General features: G+C 42.5%; 1 protein-coding gene across 2 annotated transcripts in view; it reads left to right on the forward strand.

Moving 5' to 3' along the window:
- Window positions 1–17529, forward strand: part of OSGEP (O-sialoglycoprotein endopeptidase) — a 32791-nt gene that overhangs the window by 112 nt on the left and 15150 nt on the right. Inside the window, exons 1-7 of one of the 2 annotated variants that reach the window (XM_063454807.1) lie at window positions 18–69; window positions 6030–6168; window positions 9572–9691; window positions 11806–11981; window positions 12324–12419; window positions 13187–13236; window positions 13636–13714. In XM_063454807.1, coding sequence (XP_063310877.1) covers window positions 6054–6168; window positions 9572–9691; window positions 11806–11981; window positions 12324–12419; window positions 13187–13236; window positions 13636–13714 — 636 coding nt within the window. In that variant the 5' untranslated portion in view covers window positions 18–69; window positions 6030–6053. Of the gene's footprint in view, window positions 1–17; window positions 70–6029; window positions 6169–9571; window positions 9692–11805; window positions 11982–12323; window positions 12420–13186; window positions 13237–13635; window positions 13715–17529 lie in introns of those variants that run through there. The other variant, XM_063454806.1, reaches the window with a different exon arrangement.

A 17529-nucleotide genomic window follows, 5' to 3' on the forward strand; every position in this document is an offset into this window, starting at 1 on the left:
GGCGGGAGAGTGGATGAACAGAAACTCACTGTGTGTAACCTGAACATAGGGATCAGTGTACAGTGACAGGTCCATGCATCATGCCAGCTGGTGTAATGGAAAACGGGATTGGCTTCAAAGGGGCTCATTCATTTAAAGGAACACCCCAACCACCATCACCACTACAGCTCGCTGCCAAGATTGCCCAGGCACCATCCTACTGAAATCTGTCAGACCCCTTACCTGGCTCACATCGGGCATACCCTGACTTAGCTTGGAGGAGAAGCCGGTGGTGATGCGTTCAGGCAATGAGTGCAGCTGCTTGGCTCAGTGGAGTTACTGTGTTGTAGTACAAAGGACGAATTATGCTGTGACCCTGTCTGGCACAGTTATCCAGACATCAGGCTGTAGTGTTTATGGTGCTTGGAGTGTTTTTTTTCCACTGAATAACTCCTTGAATACCTGTTTTTTTGCAATGTAAATAATGTGCAAACACATTAATATATTTGGTCATTAATTCCACTATTCTGTAACTAAATTGAGTTGGATTATTTATATAGCGCCATCAAGTTCGGTAGCATTATTTATGTAGCGCTGTACAATGGGATTAAAGTAAAGTTGAATACCTATTTCCAGTGTACCTCTCTGATCACACACAAGTTTATTTGAAGGTTTACTCCAAGCACCATGACCTCTTAAGTAATTTGAAGTGGTCATGGTGTCATGAGCCTTTAAGTGCAGCATTATGCTGTGAAACAGTGTACATACAGAGTAACTCCACATCCAGCAGCATCATTGGGATTTCATTATCAGCCAGCCCAGAACTAGAGTTGCAGGCTGGCTAATGCCAATTCTGTACAACTTTTGTTGCACCAAATTGCATTCATTGGCTGAGTGGTCAGCTGATGCTTGCAGACAGAGAAAGTGCAGAAGCCGATGCTAAATGGTTTGCTAAGTGTGCTGTAGTGATTATGATGCATGGACTAACATTTTAAAGTTAGTTGGAAGCTGTTAAGTTAAATCTAGCAGTGTTGCTAGGATATCTATAGATTAAGGTAAAGTAGCCTGTATAAAATGACTACTTGCCAATTAGTTCTTCAGCATAGTTGGCATATACCCAGGGCTCGAGTCCTGCAGGAACGCGTGGGAACGGCGTTCCTGCACTTTTTCCACAGCAGGAACGCCGTTCCCATTACTAGTCCTGTAGGACCCAGGGCTGGCACAAGCGGCTGCCAGAGCAGGGGGAGCACAAATCCGAATCCCCTGCCTCTGACTGGGGACTCGGATTTTAAACTCACCTCTCCCCCTGCAGTCAGTGGAGTCGTCCGGCCTCTCCTGATGATGTCAGTAGGAGGGGGCGTGACTTTCTCTGCTCTTCTCACAGGACCGCTGGGGAGCAGAGGAAGCCACGCCCCCTCTTCCTGACATCATCAGGAGAGGCCGGCTTACTCCACTGACTGCAGGTTCCAGATCCTGTCCCACCCCTCCTGGCCCAAGGTAAGCCTCAGGGAGGGGGGAAGGCACTTTAGGTTGTTTTTTTTTTTGTCCCTTTCCCCAGTCCCTGTCTCCCTCCTCAGGCCCTGTCCCCCTCCTCAGGCCCTGTCCCCCTCCTCAGGCCCTGTCCCCCTCCTCAGGCCCTGTCCCCCTCCTCAGGCCCTGTCTCCCTCCTCAGGCCCTGTCTCCCTCCTCAGGCCCTGTCTCCCTCCTCAGGCCCTGTCTCCCTCCTCAGGCCCTGTCTCCCTCCTCAGGCCCTGTCTCCCTCCTCAGGCCCTGTCCCCCTCCTCAGGCCCTGTCTCCCTCCTCAGGCCCTGTCCCCCCTCCTCAGTCCCTGTCCCCCCTCCTCAGTCCCTGTCCCCCCTCCTCAGTCCCTGTCCCCCCTCCTCAGTCCCTGTCCCCCCTCCTCAGTCCCTGTCCCCCCTCCTCAGTCCCTGTCCCCCCTCCTCAGTCCCTGTCCCCCCTCCTCAGTCCCTGTCCCCCCTCCTCAGTCCCTGTCCCCCCTCCTCAGTCCCTGTCCCCCCTCCTCAGTCCCTGTCCCCCCTCCTCAGTCCCTGTCCCCCCTCCTCAGTCCCTGTCCCCCCTCCTCAGTCCCTGTCCCCCCTCCTCAGTCCCTGTCCCCCCTCCTCAGTCCCTGTCCCCCCTCCTCAGTCCCTGTCCCCCCTCCTCAGTCCCTGTCCCCCCTCCTCAGTCCCTGTCCCCCCTCCTCAGTCCCTGTCCCCCCTCCTCAGTCCCTGTCCCCCCTCCTCAGTCCCTGTCCCCCCTCCTCAGTCCCTGTCCCCCCTCCTCAGTCCCTGTCCCCCCTCCTCAGTCCCTGTCCCCCCTCCTCAGTCCCTGTCTCCCCCCTCCGTCCCTGTCCCCCTATTTAAGGCCCTGTCCCCCCTCCTCAGTCCCTGTCTCCCTCCTTAGTCCCTTTCCCCAGTCCCTGTCCCCCTCCTCAAGCCCTATCCCCTTACTCAGTCCCTGTCCCCCTCCTCAGTCCCTGTCCACCTATTTAAGGCCCTGTCCCCCCTCCTCAGTCCCTGTCCTCTCACCTCAGTCCCTGTCCTCTCACCTCAGTCCCTGTCCTCCCACCTCAGTCCCTGTCCTCCCACCTCAGTCCCTGTCCTCCCACCTCAGTCCCTGTCCTCCCACCTCAGTCCCTGTCCTCCCACCTCAGTCCCTGTCCTCCCACCTCAGTCCCTGTCTCCCACCTCAGTCCCTGTCTCCCACCTCAGTCCCTGTCTCCCACCTCAGTCCCTGTCTCCCACCTCAGTCCCTGTCTCCCACCTCAGTCCCTGTCTCCCACCTCAGTCCCTGTCCCCCTATTTAAGGCCCTGTCCCCCCTCCCCAATCCCTGTCTCCCTCCTTAGTCCCTTTCCCCAGTCCCTGTCCCCCTCCTCAAGCCCTATCCCCTTACTCAGTCCCTGTCCTCCTCCTCAGTCCCTGTCCCCCTATTTAAGGTCCTGTCCCCCCCTCCTCAGTCCCTGTCCCCCTATTTAAGGCCCTGCTCCCCCCTCCTCAGCTCCTGTCCCCCTTCTCAGTCCCTGTCCCCCTCCTCCAGCCCCTGCTCCCTTCATCAGCCCCTGCCCCCCTCCTCAGCCCCTGCCCCCCTCCTCAGCCTCTGTCCCCCTCCTCAGCCTCTGTCCCCCTCCTCAGCCCCTGCCCCCCTCCTCAGCCTCTGTCCCCCTCCTCAGCCTCTGTCCCCCTCCTCAGCCTCTGTCCCCCTCCTCAGCCTCTGTCCCCCTCCTCAGCCCCTGTCCCTTTCCTCAGCCCTGCCACCTTACTCAGCCCATGGCCCCTTCCTCAACCCATGTCCCCCCCCTCCTCCTAAGCTCCTGTCCCTTTTTCCACAGCACTGTCCCCCTCCTCAGCCCCTGTCCCCCTCCCTCAGCCCCTGTCCCCCTCCCTCAGCCCCTGTCCACCTTACTCAGCCCCTGTCCACCTTACTCAGCCCCTGTCCACCTTACTCAGCCCCGTGCTCTTACTCAGCCCCTGCATAAGAGCATCAGCCCCTGTCCCTCTTCCTCAGCCCCTGTCCCTCTTCCTCAGCCCCTGTCCCTCTTCCTCAGCCCCTGTCCCTCTTCCTCAGCCCCTGTCCCTCTTCCTCAGCCCCTGTCCCTCTTCCTCAGCCCCTGTCCCCCTTCCTCAGCCCCTGTCCCCCTTCCTCAGCCCCTGTCCCCCTTCCTCAGCCCCTGTCCCCCTTCCTCAGCCCCTGTCCCCCTTCCTCAGCCCCTGTCCCCCTTCCTCAGCCCCTGTCCCCCTTCCTCAGCCCCTGTCCCCCTTCCTCAGCCCCTGTCCCCCTTCCTCAGCCCCTGTCCCCCTTCCTCAGCCCCTGTCCCACTCCTCTCCCTTCTCAGCCCCTCAGTTCCTGTCCCTTTCCTCCGCCCCTCAGTTCCTGTCCCTTTCCTCCGCCCCTCAGTTCCTGTCCCTTTCCTCCGCCCCTCAGTTCCTGTCCCTTTCCTCCGCCCCTGTCCCTTACCTCAGCCCCTATCCCTTACCTCAGCCCCTATCCCTTACCTCAGCCCCTATCCCTTACCTCAGCCCCTATCCCTTACCTCAGCCCCTATCCCTTACCTCAGCCCCTATCCCTTACCTCAGCCCCTATCCCTTACCTCAGCCCCTATCCCTTACCTCAGCCCCTATCCCTTACCTCAGCCCCTATCCCTTACCTCAGCCCCTATCCCTTACCTCAGCCCCTATCCCTTACCTCAGCCCCTATCCCTTACCTCAGCCCATGTCCCCTTCCTCAGCCCATGCCCCCCGTCCTAAGCTCCTGTCCCCCTCTTCAGCCCCGTGCCCTTACTCAGCCCCTGCATACAAGCGTATCATTTTTTTGGGGGTGAGGGGGGGCGGGTAGTGGATCTTGGGTGAGTTCCTGCACTTTTTTACCCAGGACTTGACCCCTGCATATACCTCTATCCTGAGAAACTGAATGACATGGAAAGCAAGAAAAACCTCCTACAGGTTGTCCTCCTCTGTATCATAGCAACCACTAAGCTCTGCCCACATGCCTAGTTTTGACTAGAAGCAGAGTCATTGATACCTTTGTGCTGGCAATGAAGTCGGCATGTTGGTTTCATGGAGGAGGATTGCCCTGCTTGGGGAAGTATCCTCAAGCTGTTCAAATTCTAGGCAGAACTAGAGTAAAAATTACTTTACAAAACATTAAAAGAAAAAACGCTCGTCAATTTGTTTTTTCTACCAGAGATTACTAAAAAAGTTCCAAACTACTTGTGGTATAATTATGAGAGTTTATGCATAAGAAACAACCTGTGTATTTTACTGCTAGACTGGGCCCACACAATGTCTGAATTGCAAGAGTTCAATTACTTTATTTTTAACCCCTTAAGGACCAAACTTATGGAATAAAAGGGAATCATGACATGTCATGTGTCCTTAACCTCCCTGGCGGTATGATTATGTCAGGAATTTTGTACCAAAAGCGGTACCATTTTTTTGCATTTGAATTACCCGCCCAGTTCCGCCCCCATGTCAGGCATGTCAATCAAATTTTAATTAATCAAATCACATAATTACGTTAAAAGATTATTTAAATATACATGTAGAATTTTAATATATATGCATTTATAGGTATTTAAATTCTACGTGTATACTAATGTAATCTTTTATGTATTTATCTATATATATATATATTTGCGCTTATTTGTATTTTATATATATATATAGATATATATAGAATGTCATTCTAAGTGTATTTTGTTACCGATATATATATTAATAACAAAATACAGTTAGAATGCATATATAATTTATATTAAATTTTGTTTCAATATTTTATTTATTTAATTTAATTATTTTATTTATTTATTATTTTAATTATACGTATTTATATATAATATATATATATATATATATATATATGTGTACATCTATTATATATATATAATATATATACATATTATATATATATATATATATATATATATATATATATATATATATATAAAAATATATTTAATTTATTTTTACACTTGTCTTTTTTAATTTTTTTTATACTTCCCACCAGCAGGGGGACTGTCTGATATTTCAAACAGTCCCCCTGCTGGCAGATCCACAGCCAGCTATAGAGGGCCATGTGATCGCTCTTTGAGAGCGATCACATGGCCCCCGGGGGCCTGATTTGCCGTGGGAGGGCTGCCTGGGCTGTGAGGCAGTCCTCCCGAAGCGGATCGCGGCGGAGGTAAGTAAATCTTATCTACCCCGAGCGTGACTCGGGGTTACCGCTTCTGGCAGCAAAAATTAACCCCGAGTCACGCTCGGGAATACCGCCAGGGAGGTTAAGAGGTTAAAGACACAGGATTAAATTAATCCAGCCAGACGGGCAGCTTAACCAAAGGCATAGAAACATAGAATGTGACGGCAGATAAGAACCATTCGGCCCATCTAGTCTGCCCAATGTTCTAAATACTTTCATTAGTCCCTGGCCTTATCTTATAGTTAGGATAGCCTTATGCCTATCCCACGCATTTAAAGACAAAATGCACAGGGATGCCCCATCACATCATGTACTTTATAATTAACAGAATAGTTGTAAAGTCTTCCTTTAATTTTAGGTTAATATTGTTACTGAAGTAACCATGACTATTGTACTCGGGTTCGAAGGAAGTGCCAACAAGATTGGGGTGGGTATCATCCAGGATGGAAAAGTTTTGAGCAACCCAAGACGGACCTATATTACACCTCCTGGACAGGGTGAGATACGGCATAAATGTCATGTATTTTTATTTTTTTTTAGTAGTAAAATGTTTTCGTCCACTTCCAAATTGTAGTTAAAGGAGCACATTAACATTTGAAATGTATATTATATGCATTAATTTAATCATTTTTTATACTGTGGCATCCCAGTCTTGTTGCAACCATCGCTCCTCCATTATGTGTAGTTGTCCGGACAAATAATCTCAGCCGTTCAAGTGCAATGGAGAGGCTTAACCCCTTAAGGACACATGACATGTGTCACTTGTCATGATTCCCTTTTATTCCAGAAGTTTGGTCCTTAAGGGGTTAAAGGAACACTATAGTCACCCAGACTACAGAAGTGGACTGGGTGCAGTTTTTTTCAAAACTGCAATGTTTAATTTTTAGGGTTACCCAGTAAAACATGCTCATGTGACGTGGATGCCCCCATAAGAAAGTATTGCCTGCCTTAAAATGAGAAATTTTCAATGCACACTGAGAGGTGGGCCAAAAGATACAATTCCTTTATATACTAGGTAAGAGAAGGAATGTTAGGAATGATGTGATTGTTACCTATCTCTATCACTGTATTGACTATCATTAGACCATTTAAAAATATGCTCAATACTGTGTGATTATTTTCATTAACTCCGCTTCTATTTAGATGTGTCCTCTTTGGCATTCACAAACATAAAGCAACTTTACGGCACTTCATCTGATGATGATCACAAGTCACTAGTTAGATATAGTTACTTTGTAGCTAACAAGAATCTATCACTCTAGTCCAGTGGTTCCCAAACTTTTTAGGTTCAAGGTGCCTTTAATATTTCAATATTTTTCCAAGGCACTCCAAGTCAAAATTTTTAGGGTGCATATCTGTACAGCGCTGCAGCATTTACTGGCGCTATAATGTAATGTACAGTGTTGGTTCTTGTATATGGTTGTGTTTTAATACATGGGGTGTGTTTATGTGTAATGTTTGATTGCAGGGCTGTGTCTGAATATAATGTTCACTTTTAAATGCGGTTGTACATTTGTGTGAAGTATTTGTGTTTGAGTGAAGGGGTGTGTTTGTATATTTTTTAGTTTGAATGCAAGGGTGTGTGTGTAATATTTGAGTTAGATTGCAAGAGTGTGCTTGTATGTTGTGCTGGTGTTTGACTGCTTGGATGTATGCACATACATACTTACAGATATACATGCACATTAACACACTGATGCATATAAACACACTGACACACAAATAGGGATCAACTGATATAGATTTTTTTTTTATTGCCGATACCGATAATCTGTGAACTTTCAGGCCGATAGCTGATAAATAGCTGATATTCTGTACATTTACCATTTTTTTTTTTTTTTTTTACAAAAAAATAGATTTTTCTACACAAATCTACTATAACTGAACATGTTAATATTTTTTTTATTTTTAAGGTAAATTCACAAAATATACATGCCAGTCAGAATTTTTTCATGTTTTCAAGAATAGATGTTTGTGTAGTGTGTAAAATGGTGGGGGGGTGCATTTTTTTTTTTTTTTTTTTTTAATTCTTTATTTTTCCATCTTGGCGGACAAAGTGACATAACCTTGGCTTACTGGCTTACGCAGAAGTCATCGGGCATATCATGAATATGTACAAGGGTAGTCTGCGACAGAGCCTTTTACACATTAGTGCCATTGTTGTGGGGGGGTGCATTTAAAAAAAAAAAAGATATATATATATATATATTTTTTTTTTTTTATATTTCATTTTTTTTATATTTTTTAATTTTGTTTTAGATATGGCATTTCCAGGGGGGGGCCGCTGTGGGCCTGGGGGGCCCAGCACACTCTTACTTACCTTTCTAACTCTTGAGGCCTGTGTACCGCAGCGCGTTGCCATGGTAACCCGTGGCAACACTCTGACGGCCGCGGGACTCGTGAGAGTTAGACGGGGAGCTGAAGGGAGCTGCTAGTTAGTGTGCTGGGCCCCCCCAGGACCATAATGGCGGCCCTGATCTGCATTATCTTTAGTGGCCGATACCGATATTGCTGAAAATACAGAATATCGACCGATAATATCGGGCAAACAGATATTCAGTCGACACCGACACATAGATACACACAAACATTGATACATGCCCACACCATGACACAGATTCACTGATATATAAACACACACCCTGACACACAGAAGTACACTGACATATATATATATATATATATATATATATATATATATATATATATACTCATAAATGAAAAAAATCAAAATGCACTCACAGGTCTTCAAATTAGTGGACAAATTGGTGCTTTATTTGGTCATCAAAAAAGTGTACAAAAATCAATCGACGTTTCGACCCTGCCGGGTCTTTTTCAAGATCTTGAAAAAGACCCGGCAGGGTCGAAACGTCGATTGATTTTTGTACACTTTTTTGATGACCAAATAAAGCACCAATTTGTCCACTAATTTGAAGACCTGTGAGTGCATTTTGATTTTTTTCATTTATGAGTATATATATCTGACACCAGCAATTTGCACCCAGGCACATGTGATATAATTAATTATTTTTGGAGGAGAGTGCCAAGCTTCCATTTGTTTATATATATATATATATATATATATATATATATATATATATATATATATATATATATATATATATATATATATATATATATATATACACACACACACACACTCTTACAAACACCCTGACATATACTCACACACTCACTCATACTCACACTCATACTCCCACGCATTTAAACTCATACCCACACTCACACACATACAAGTGTTTTTTTTTTGTTTGTTTGTTTTTAATATCTCCAGCCACCCTCCTGTCAGCTTACCTTATGTGCCAGGAGGGTGGCTTGGAGTTCGCTGCTGGTGGGAGTGAGAGGTTTGGAGCACTTAATGCTCCTCTCCCCTCACGTTGTGGCTGCCTCTCTGCAGGATACTGGGAGGAAGTAACAGGCTGTCACTTCCTCCCAGCCGGCCGACATTACAGGAGTCCGGTCGCGGTCTTAAAGATCTGCGGCACTCGACCGGGCCCCTGTTCAGCAGTAATGTTTCCCCGGTGCTATAATCTTAGCACCAGGGAAACATTCCGCGGCACCCCTGTGTGCCCTGGTGCGCTGCGGCACACAGTTTGGGAACCGCTGCTCTAGCCAGTATGTTGCTTGTTGGTGTCTTTGTAAATCTCTCATCTATTCTATACTGTTTGGTTGAAGTGGAATATAATATTTACTAGGAAGGCTAATACTAACTGTTGGGGAACTTTCTTATTCTATTGAATAAACAGGTTTGACTTGCTGTTTTTAATTCTTTCCTCAAAACACAATTATTTTTTTATTTATTATATTTTTATTTTATTTTTTTGCATATAACCATATACAATTTTGTCCTTGGGTCACACTATATTCTATTCTCTATAGGATTCATGCCAAGTGACACTGCTCGTCACCATCGCTCCTGTATCTTAGATGTCCTGCAAGAGGCTCTTGAAGAGGCACAGATAAAACCACAAGATGTTAATTGTGTGGCATATACTAAAGGTGATGGGTTAGTGACATTGGTTAAAAATGTTTTACTTATATTTGAGTGTCTAAATTTATATTTTAAAAAAAATAAGTTTGGCCACAAAAGTGTTACACCTACTTTTTCAAGTTTATGGGAATAATCAACTTGGTGTCAAAGTAGAACAAAATTGCTTCATAGAAATTTAGGATTCATTTTAGAGATGAGCTTGTCAAGTTCCTTCTCAGGGTCATTTACTAAGCTATGCAAAATATCAATAGTGTAAGTGTAATCTTGATACAGTGTAAAAGTGCAGCATAAAAGACAGTACCACCTCCAATAGTTCTGAAACAAATGTAAAATAAACCAAAAAAGTGCAATATCACATTTATGTGCAAACTACATTGTAAAATATCAGTGTTACCTTAAAAGGCTTTAAAAAAATAAATAAATACCTGATCATGATACTTTCAAGATGAGGTGGATTATACAATGAGAAAAACATAAAAATAAAGTGCAGTACTTAATGTAACAATAACCATTTTAAAACAACCAAATGAACACCAAGCTCGTTTGAGCAGGGTCCTCTTGAACCTATTGTTCCTGTAAGTTTTTGTAATTGTCTTATTGTTAAATCTACCCCTTTTTATGATATTGTAAAGCGCTATGGAATATGTGGCGCTATATAAATGCTGATAAAAAATAACACTTACAAGGATATATGCACAAGATTTGTGCTACATGCGCATTGCCCACCAGGGGGCCACTAACAAATACTGTCCCCAGGATCTATGCAGTAGCAGCAATCAGCTGGAAAGGCACAGTTCGTTCAGTGTATTTCATTCAACTTAGGATCTTGAGTTTACAAAAAAAAAAATTAGTTAAAAAAAAATTATTATTGCGACCGGATTGGCAATTTTCATATTTACTGTACTCAAATCATCCAACATATGTGCCATTTGGCAGATGTCTGTCTCAACTTTAAAATCAGTGCTTTTTGTATCTGAATTCCATGGAAACTGTAGGATTTAGTTCTTTATAATAAAAGAAAATGCAAACCAAATGGATCCGGTAGGATGCACATTCACAAGTTATCATTCACTTGCTCTTTGCAAGTGAACAAAAATTGTAGGTACTGTTTGCCCCCTGGCAGAGCTAGATGGTTAGATTATGTAGTTGCTGGGTAGAACTTGCTAGCTATTCACCTTGCTAATATATATTTTCTTTTTTATTTACCGTATTTTTTATCAGACCTAGCATTTGGTTAAAAAATATATTTGTAGTGATTGCTGTCCCCCCACCCCCTCCCCACATGTTGTGTTGTGTTTTTCACAAGTTTTTACAAGCAAAAAAATCTCATATTTTGTCAGAGAATGACAAACAGTAGGCTGAAATAGCTGATCTGGGAAAATTCTCCAACTTCGTTTTAGTCACAGTTTGGCTATTTTAGCCTGAATTCTGTAAATTTGATTTCAGTGGACTACAATTTGAAGATGTCTGAATGCATTTCTGTGTTGTAGCTTGTTTTTATAGTACTTTAATGCCTGCACAATATATATATATATATTTTTTCCAGGTAGAAAACCTTTAATAAATTACTGTGCAGTGCCTTGTTTGTTGTACCTTAATAAATTGAACATATTAGATAACAAATGTAGAAAGTCCAGAACTTTTCTATACCATTTTAATGTCAATTAAAGTAACATTAGTAACTAAGGGATGTGATCAACATTTTTTTTTTCTACTAAATATACAATTTGCATAGACAGAGAATTAAGAAATTCTTGGCCCTGCTAATAAGAGTGAAGCAATCATTATGTAAACCAATGGAATGTTTGCTGAATATCCATATGTAGAATTTTTCCCCCAGATAGCGCTTTATAGATAACCTCAAATGTAGTTGTATTAAAGGGACATTATAAGCACCATAACTCAAAGGGCTTTGAATCCCTGCAGATTTTGAAATTATCTCAAACACCTGAGGGACTGCACTCTATTTCTGCTTGCATCATATCCACTTATAAAATGTAGTGTTTATGGTACGTAGAGTGCTTATTTATTTATACAGTGCTTTGTGAAACACTCTGTCTAAATCTAAACCTTTACACACATTTAGCAAACACTAATAATTATATTCTTGTTCCTTGCATAGGGCCAGGAATGGGGGCCCCTTTGCTTTCAGTAGCGATTGTAGCCCGTACGGTATCTCAGCTATGGAAGAAGCCACTTTTGGGAGTTAATCACTGCATAGGACACATTGAGATGGGGCGGTTGATCACAGGTGCCGAAAATCCCACTGTGCTGTATGTGAGTGGAGGCAACACACAGGTATGTGGTACAAGATGTGTGAGTGTTGCAAATGCAAGTATTCTGCAAACCGCTAAGGACTGGTGAGAAGGAGTGTACATGCTTTCTGCATTCCTACAAACTCTAACACACCTTCTAAATGCACCCCTGGCTTTAACATGCACTGACCCACCATGAAAATACATCCCTGGAATCTGACACTCCGTGCTACAAAATTCTGTTCACATACCTTTGAGGACTACTAACGTATAGTATAGCCAAGAAGCTGAATGGAACTTTTGAAAATTATGATTCCTGGCATATACTTTGGCATAATTAGTCCATTTGTTCACCTTTATTTTATTTTTCCCTTTATTTCTATAGGTAATTTCTTATTCAGAGCATCGATATCGGATATTTGGTGAAACCATAGACATAGCAGTTGGAAATTGTCTGGATCGCTTTGCCAGAGTATTGAAGGTTTGAATCCGTATTAGTCTGTTGGGTTACTATTTTTCTCTTTTATTAAACATTTATCAAAGCCTTGTCATCAATCCCTTTTTAGTAAATAAATGAATAATTTTCGTTGACACATGCTGTGGATGCACTCTCAGCATTTCGTTTGATTTTTGTGGTTGTTTTATTTTGCTCTTTGCTTTTTTAATAGTTTTGTAAAAAAAAAAAAGTGTCGAGTTTAAACTTGAGAAAGATTAGTATCTGTGAAATGACTCTCTTGCTTGTCACTTTTTGTGTAGTTTTATAAACAGATACTTAAATGTGAATTTAATACAATTTGTGTATATATAATTCATTAAAACAGTTTTGCATTTAAGAAAAGAAGCGCTCTAAACCCTGAATTTGCCCTTCCTTTGCAGTTTTTTTTGTTTTTTTTGTACATTGACCTTTCCCATGCCAAGATTGTTCTTTTGTTTGTTTTAAGCGGAGAATGCTGTATGTTCTATCACAATGGATCAACATTCTGTCTTCATCAGTTGTTTTTTTAAATAGGTTTAAAATGCTACCCAAAAAATGAAAAATTAAACACATGTACAATGATGAAAACCAGCTGGAGGGTTTTTTACTAAGGCAGGAGTATTGAAAATTAACATTGAAAGGCTCCACTTTTTTTATGTTGCATATTATATGTACATTATATAAAATGTATGGACCCTTTCCAGACCAGACCTAATAAATCTTTATTAATCTATTTATTATGCATTTTGATTTTTTATTTTTTTTTCCCCCAGATCTCAAATGACCCAAGCCCAGGTTACAACATTGAGCAAATGGCTAAGAAGTGAGTATTAAGAATTATTCACAATCCAGAATTTTTTATTTGCTAAGTTCTAGATTGGAATTGCTGTCAGGGTTTATGAGACAAATTCAGATCTCAAAAACCAGAATGCTCCTGTTGGGTGGAGCCATTTTCAGTTCTAAAACTGCATCTATGCTAATGGATACTAATATATATATATATATATATATATATATATATATATATATATATATATATATATATAGTTTTATTTTTAAATGCATTTAATAATTGGGACCATTTATAGTATGAAATGTCAATTGAAATTTTCTCATTTCTTTATTTCACTTGCTATGTAAGCTTGCATTTAAGGTAAATGTGTAAACATGTCTCAGTATAAACTGACTAATAGTCCACCCTTTCTCTTTCTGATTCTGCTAGAGGGAAGAAATTTGTGGAATTGCCATACACAGTCAAAGGGATGGACGTGTCTTTTTCTGGCATTTTGTCTTACATTGAGGTAAGGCCTGTGGTTAATTATCATTTGAAATAAAATAATTTATGTATATAAGCTTAAATTAATCTTTCAGTTAAAATATAGTGATAATTAACCACTAGCTTGAACATTTATATATGTGTTCATGATCGTGAGTTGTAGCTGAGTCAACATTTGTACACAATGGGTGCAAAGGATCCTGGGGTACTGGACATTATCACAAATCTTCAATTGATTTCAGAAACTAGTTTCCTGACCATTTCTGATTTTGACTGCTGGTTACCGCTATTGTGTGGTGTTGTGTAAATACTGTGCTATAAACCTGGAACTCTGTTGATCTTTGACAATCTTTCTCCAGGCCATAATGTCTTTTGTAATCGCTATATCAGGAGTTGGGATTCTTTGTCTTTTTCATAAGTGCTTGTGCTATTGTTTTAGAGTCAACTGCTTGGTGAGCTCTGAGCACACATCCATTGGATTTAGGGATATATTGGCCACCTCTACCCTCGTTTTCATTTAAGGCTGTATCTATTCCCTATTTTGTCTTTTAAGGAAATACAAGCTGTAAGCTATTCAAACCAAAAGAATCCTCACCTGCAGCTTGTATATAAATAAACATGTTGCATGAAATTACAATTATTATTCTCTTGATTGCTGTATCAACAATGCCTATACTGACAATAAATACTGTGTATAGTGAAAGGAATGGTTTAACTTGATCAGCTGTTTACATTTCAGTTTAATTATTTGATCTATTGTGGCTATTTGTTTTCTTTTTTTTTCTTTTTTTTTACACAAATATGAGGTGGATTAATTATTGTACTGACCAACCGTGATAACTGTAGAATTATCAAACATTTTGCACCTTTTCTTGGAGCCCAATTATTCCTTGTTAAAAGTGTTATATCAGCGGCTCTAAAATCTTTATGAACTACACACATTGACTGTGTTGGAATTTCCAACATCAAAACATATCATAAGTCAGGATAAAGTAATGTTGGGAAGCAGCTCTTTCAAACTGAGTCCTTATTTCCAGAATTCAATGGAGCCTTATAAAAAAAGAAATAAATAAAAAAAGGGACAAAAACCCAAATATAGTGTAGTATTTAGGGATAGCATGTCACACTCAAAGGCTAAGACGGGCCAAATAAACAAGGTTTACGTATGTGTGCCACAAAAAACAGTCAGTTTTCATAGAAAAAAATTTGAAAAGTACAGTATAAAAAAAGCTGCCTAACTGACACTGGATGTCCTTACGCTTGTAGGGCTTCAAAGTAAACAAAAGAGCAAATTTATTTTAAGGAGACGTGCATTTGCATATAACCAACATTTCAGTCCAACTACCTTGACATATTAAGAAATGTTTGGTAATGTGACTGAAATAGTGAATGTATGCTGTTGCACAGGTGTAAAAAAAAAAAAAAAAACTAATTACGTTATCTTGTTGTTTTTTTATGTTCTATGAGTGTGTTTTTCACTCTTGATGATCTCAGCCAATTTAATACTTTTCAATAGGAAAGCACTGAGAGGCTATTGTGCATGTGTGGCATAAAGCTGCGCGGCCAAACAGCATCTCTATGGGGAGCGTTCAGAGCCTCAATGCAGTCCCAATCTAAAACACCGCCCCCGTCCCATTCTAATACACTGCCCCTTAATCTAATACACTGCTCCTCCTCCCTCCGCTCTAATTGAATAGACTGCCCCCACTCCACTTTAATACACTGCCGTCCCTGAACACTAATTTAACACACTTCCCCCCACCACTCTAATACAGTGTCCCCTCCCTCCCATTAATACACTGCCACCACTCCTCAAGTTAATACACTGCCTCTTCTCGCTCTTAAATAAATTAATACACTGCTTCCCTCCTCCACCCCCCATTTTAACTCACTGCCGCCCCACCACTCTAATACACTGGCCCCCTCCATCCCTCAAATTAATACACTGGCCCCCTCCTTCCTTCAAATACACTGCCCTCCCCCAAATTAATACACTGGCCCCCTCCCTCCCCCAAATAAATACACTGCCCCTCTTCTCCTACCTTACTGTAACAGAGCTCTGTGTACTCCGACCGAGTACCCTCCGTTGATGGACGCTTCCTAGCTTGCACCGAGGACCACAAGCACCGCACCGGACACCACAGCCACCGCAGACTCCAAGCGCCGAAGCTTAACTGGAGCCTCGCCGTCTTCCTTCCACCCTGGATCGGCTTCTGTCCTCCAGGACCGTGTGGGGAAGACCTCTCCTCCAGGAGAGCGTATCTGGAACAAGCTCTTAAAAGAGCTAAGTGATTAAAGCTCAGGGGAATATGCAGAGCATAGCAATCCCCAGTGTGATATAGCAGTTTCCTCCAATAACGAGACAAGGCTACGTATTGAGGGTCAGAAGAGGTCTGAGGTGCTGGCACACCCAGCCTGGTTTTCATTGCAGTTGTTACAAATACAGGTCCGCCCACAGGGAGGTATAAAACAACCACTCACACATCAGTTACATCCCACATCTTCCCTCCCCTTATCCTGAGAGGAAACTCAATTATACATACAGTTAAAACATACTTTCTACCCAACTTTTATAACTCTAAAACCATACATCACATTTACATAAAAATACATATCCACAATCAATCCATTCAGGGGAACAACATATTAAAAAAATGGCATGAATCAGACCAGGGGTTCAAAAGTTAGTAAAGTATCTTTTAAAACCCCTGCCAGCATGGCTTTCCGGCTCAGACCGGTTTTACAGAGCCCTCTCTCCTGGAGACAATGGAGAAGTAATCCAATTACCTCCCAGGACAGGGACAAGACTCCATTATGCACATGGTGACACAAAGACACTAAAACACTTTAAAATACATAGTCACCTTTTACACATAACACACAGACATTTCACATATCCCCAGATAGCTGGGATCTGAGCGCACAAAACTACCGAATAGCGCGCAGATCCTATTCACACAGTTCAATTGCCATGGAGCTAAAGTCTTTCCCATAGTCTTTCATTATATGAATAGGCTCCATGGCATAGCTATCTGGGGTATCACCGCTCACACAGGGCAAGTACCGAATGACCCCACTGTATTTAAAGGGCCAGAATGAGTGACATACACTCTGGTATGGCCGAATACTGTTTTTAAAGGGCCCAATCTCCCAGGGCCATAGTCCAAAGGCAGCAGGCGGGCAGCCAGGCTTCTCCAATGCAATGTGGCGAGATTGCTCTCGTCACACTTACGATTTGCTGTCCATCTTCCAGCTCTACTCAAACAGTCCAGACGCTCCTTCTGCCACTGTGAGCAGGAGGGAAGCAGACACACGGAGACACTGCCCTCTTGTGGCCAGAAGAGCAAGAATCAGGAAATATTTTTCCTGTATTGCGGCTGGTTGCAGCCACAACTGAAAGAGACCCCAGGGCAGGCGGGCCACAAAAATATTCATCGTGGGCTGCATGTTTGACATGCTTGTTTTAGGGTATCAATATGGCAAATAAAAGAAATTGCATTTACACTTTTCTGGAGCTCAAAATCCACTCCCGATTTACTGTTTTTGGACGGTTACAATCCCCGTCTGTGGATGGGTAGATGATCCTGGTCTTATATAAATAGGTGTCTGTAGGCCAGTAGTTGGCGTCAGCAACAGTAATAGAAGTGTTCACATTCCGTGTATTCTGATAATCCAGTAGATGATGCTCCAGTAATATAGGAAAAAATATAAAAACAGGAAATAGTGCTCTCTATGTTAAAATAATAAAAGGAGATATACTCACAAAGAGCAAGTAAGTATTTCTCAATCCTAAACAGCATAGGTGGTATGTTCCCCACCAAGGAGTGTGAGATGCAGCGT

The sequence above is a fragment of the Pelobates fuscus genome, chromosome 5, assembly GCF_036172605.1.
Source record: "Pelobates fuscus isolate aPelFus1 chromosome 5, aPelFus1.pri, whole genome shotgun sequence".
In the NCBI taxonomy this organism is placed as follows: Eukaryota; Metazoa; Chordata; class Amphibia; order Anura; family Pelobatidae; genus Pelobates; species Pelobates fuscus.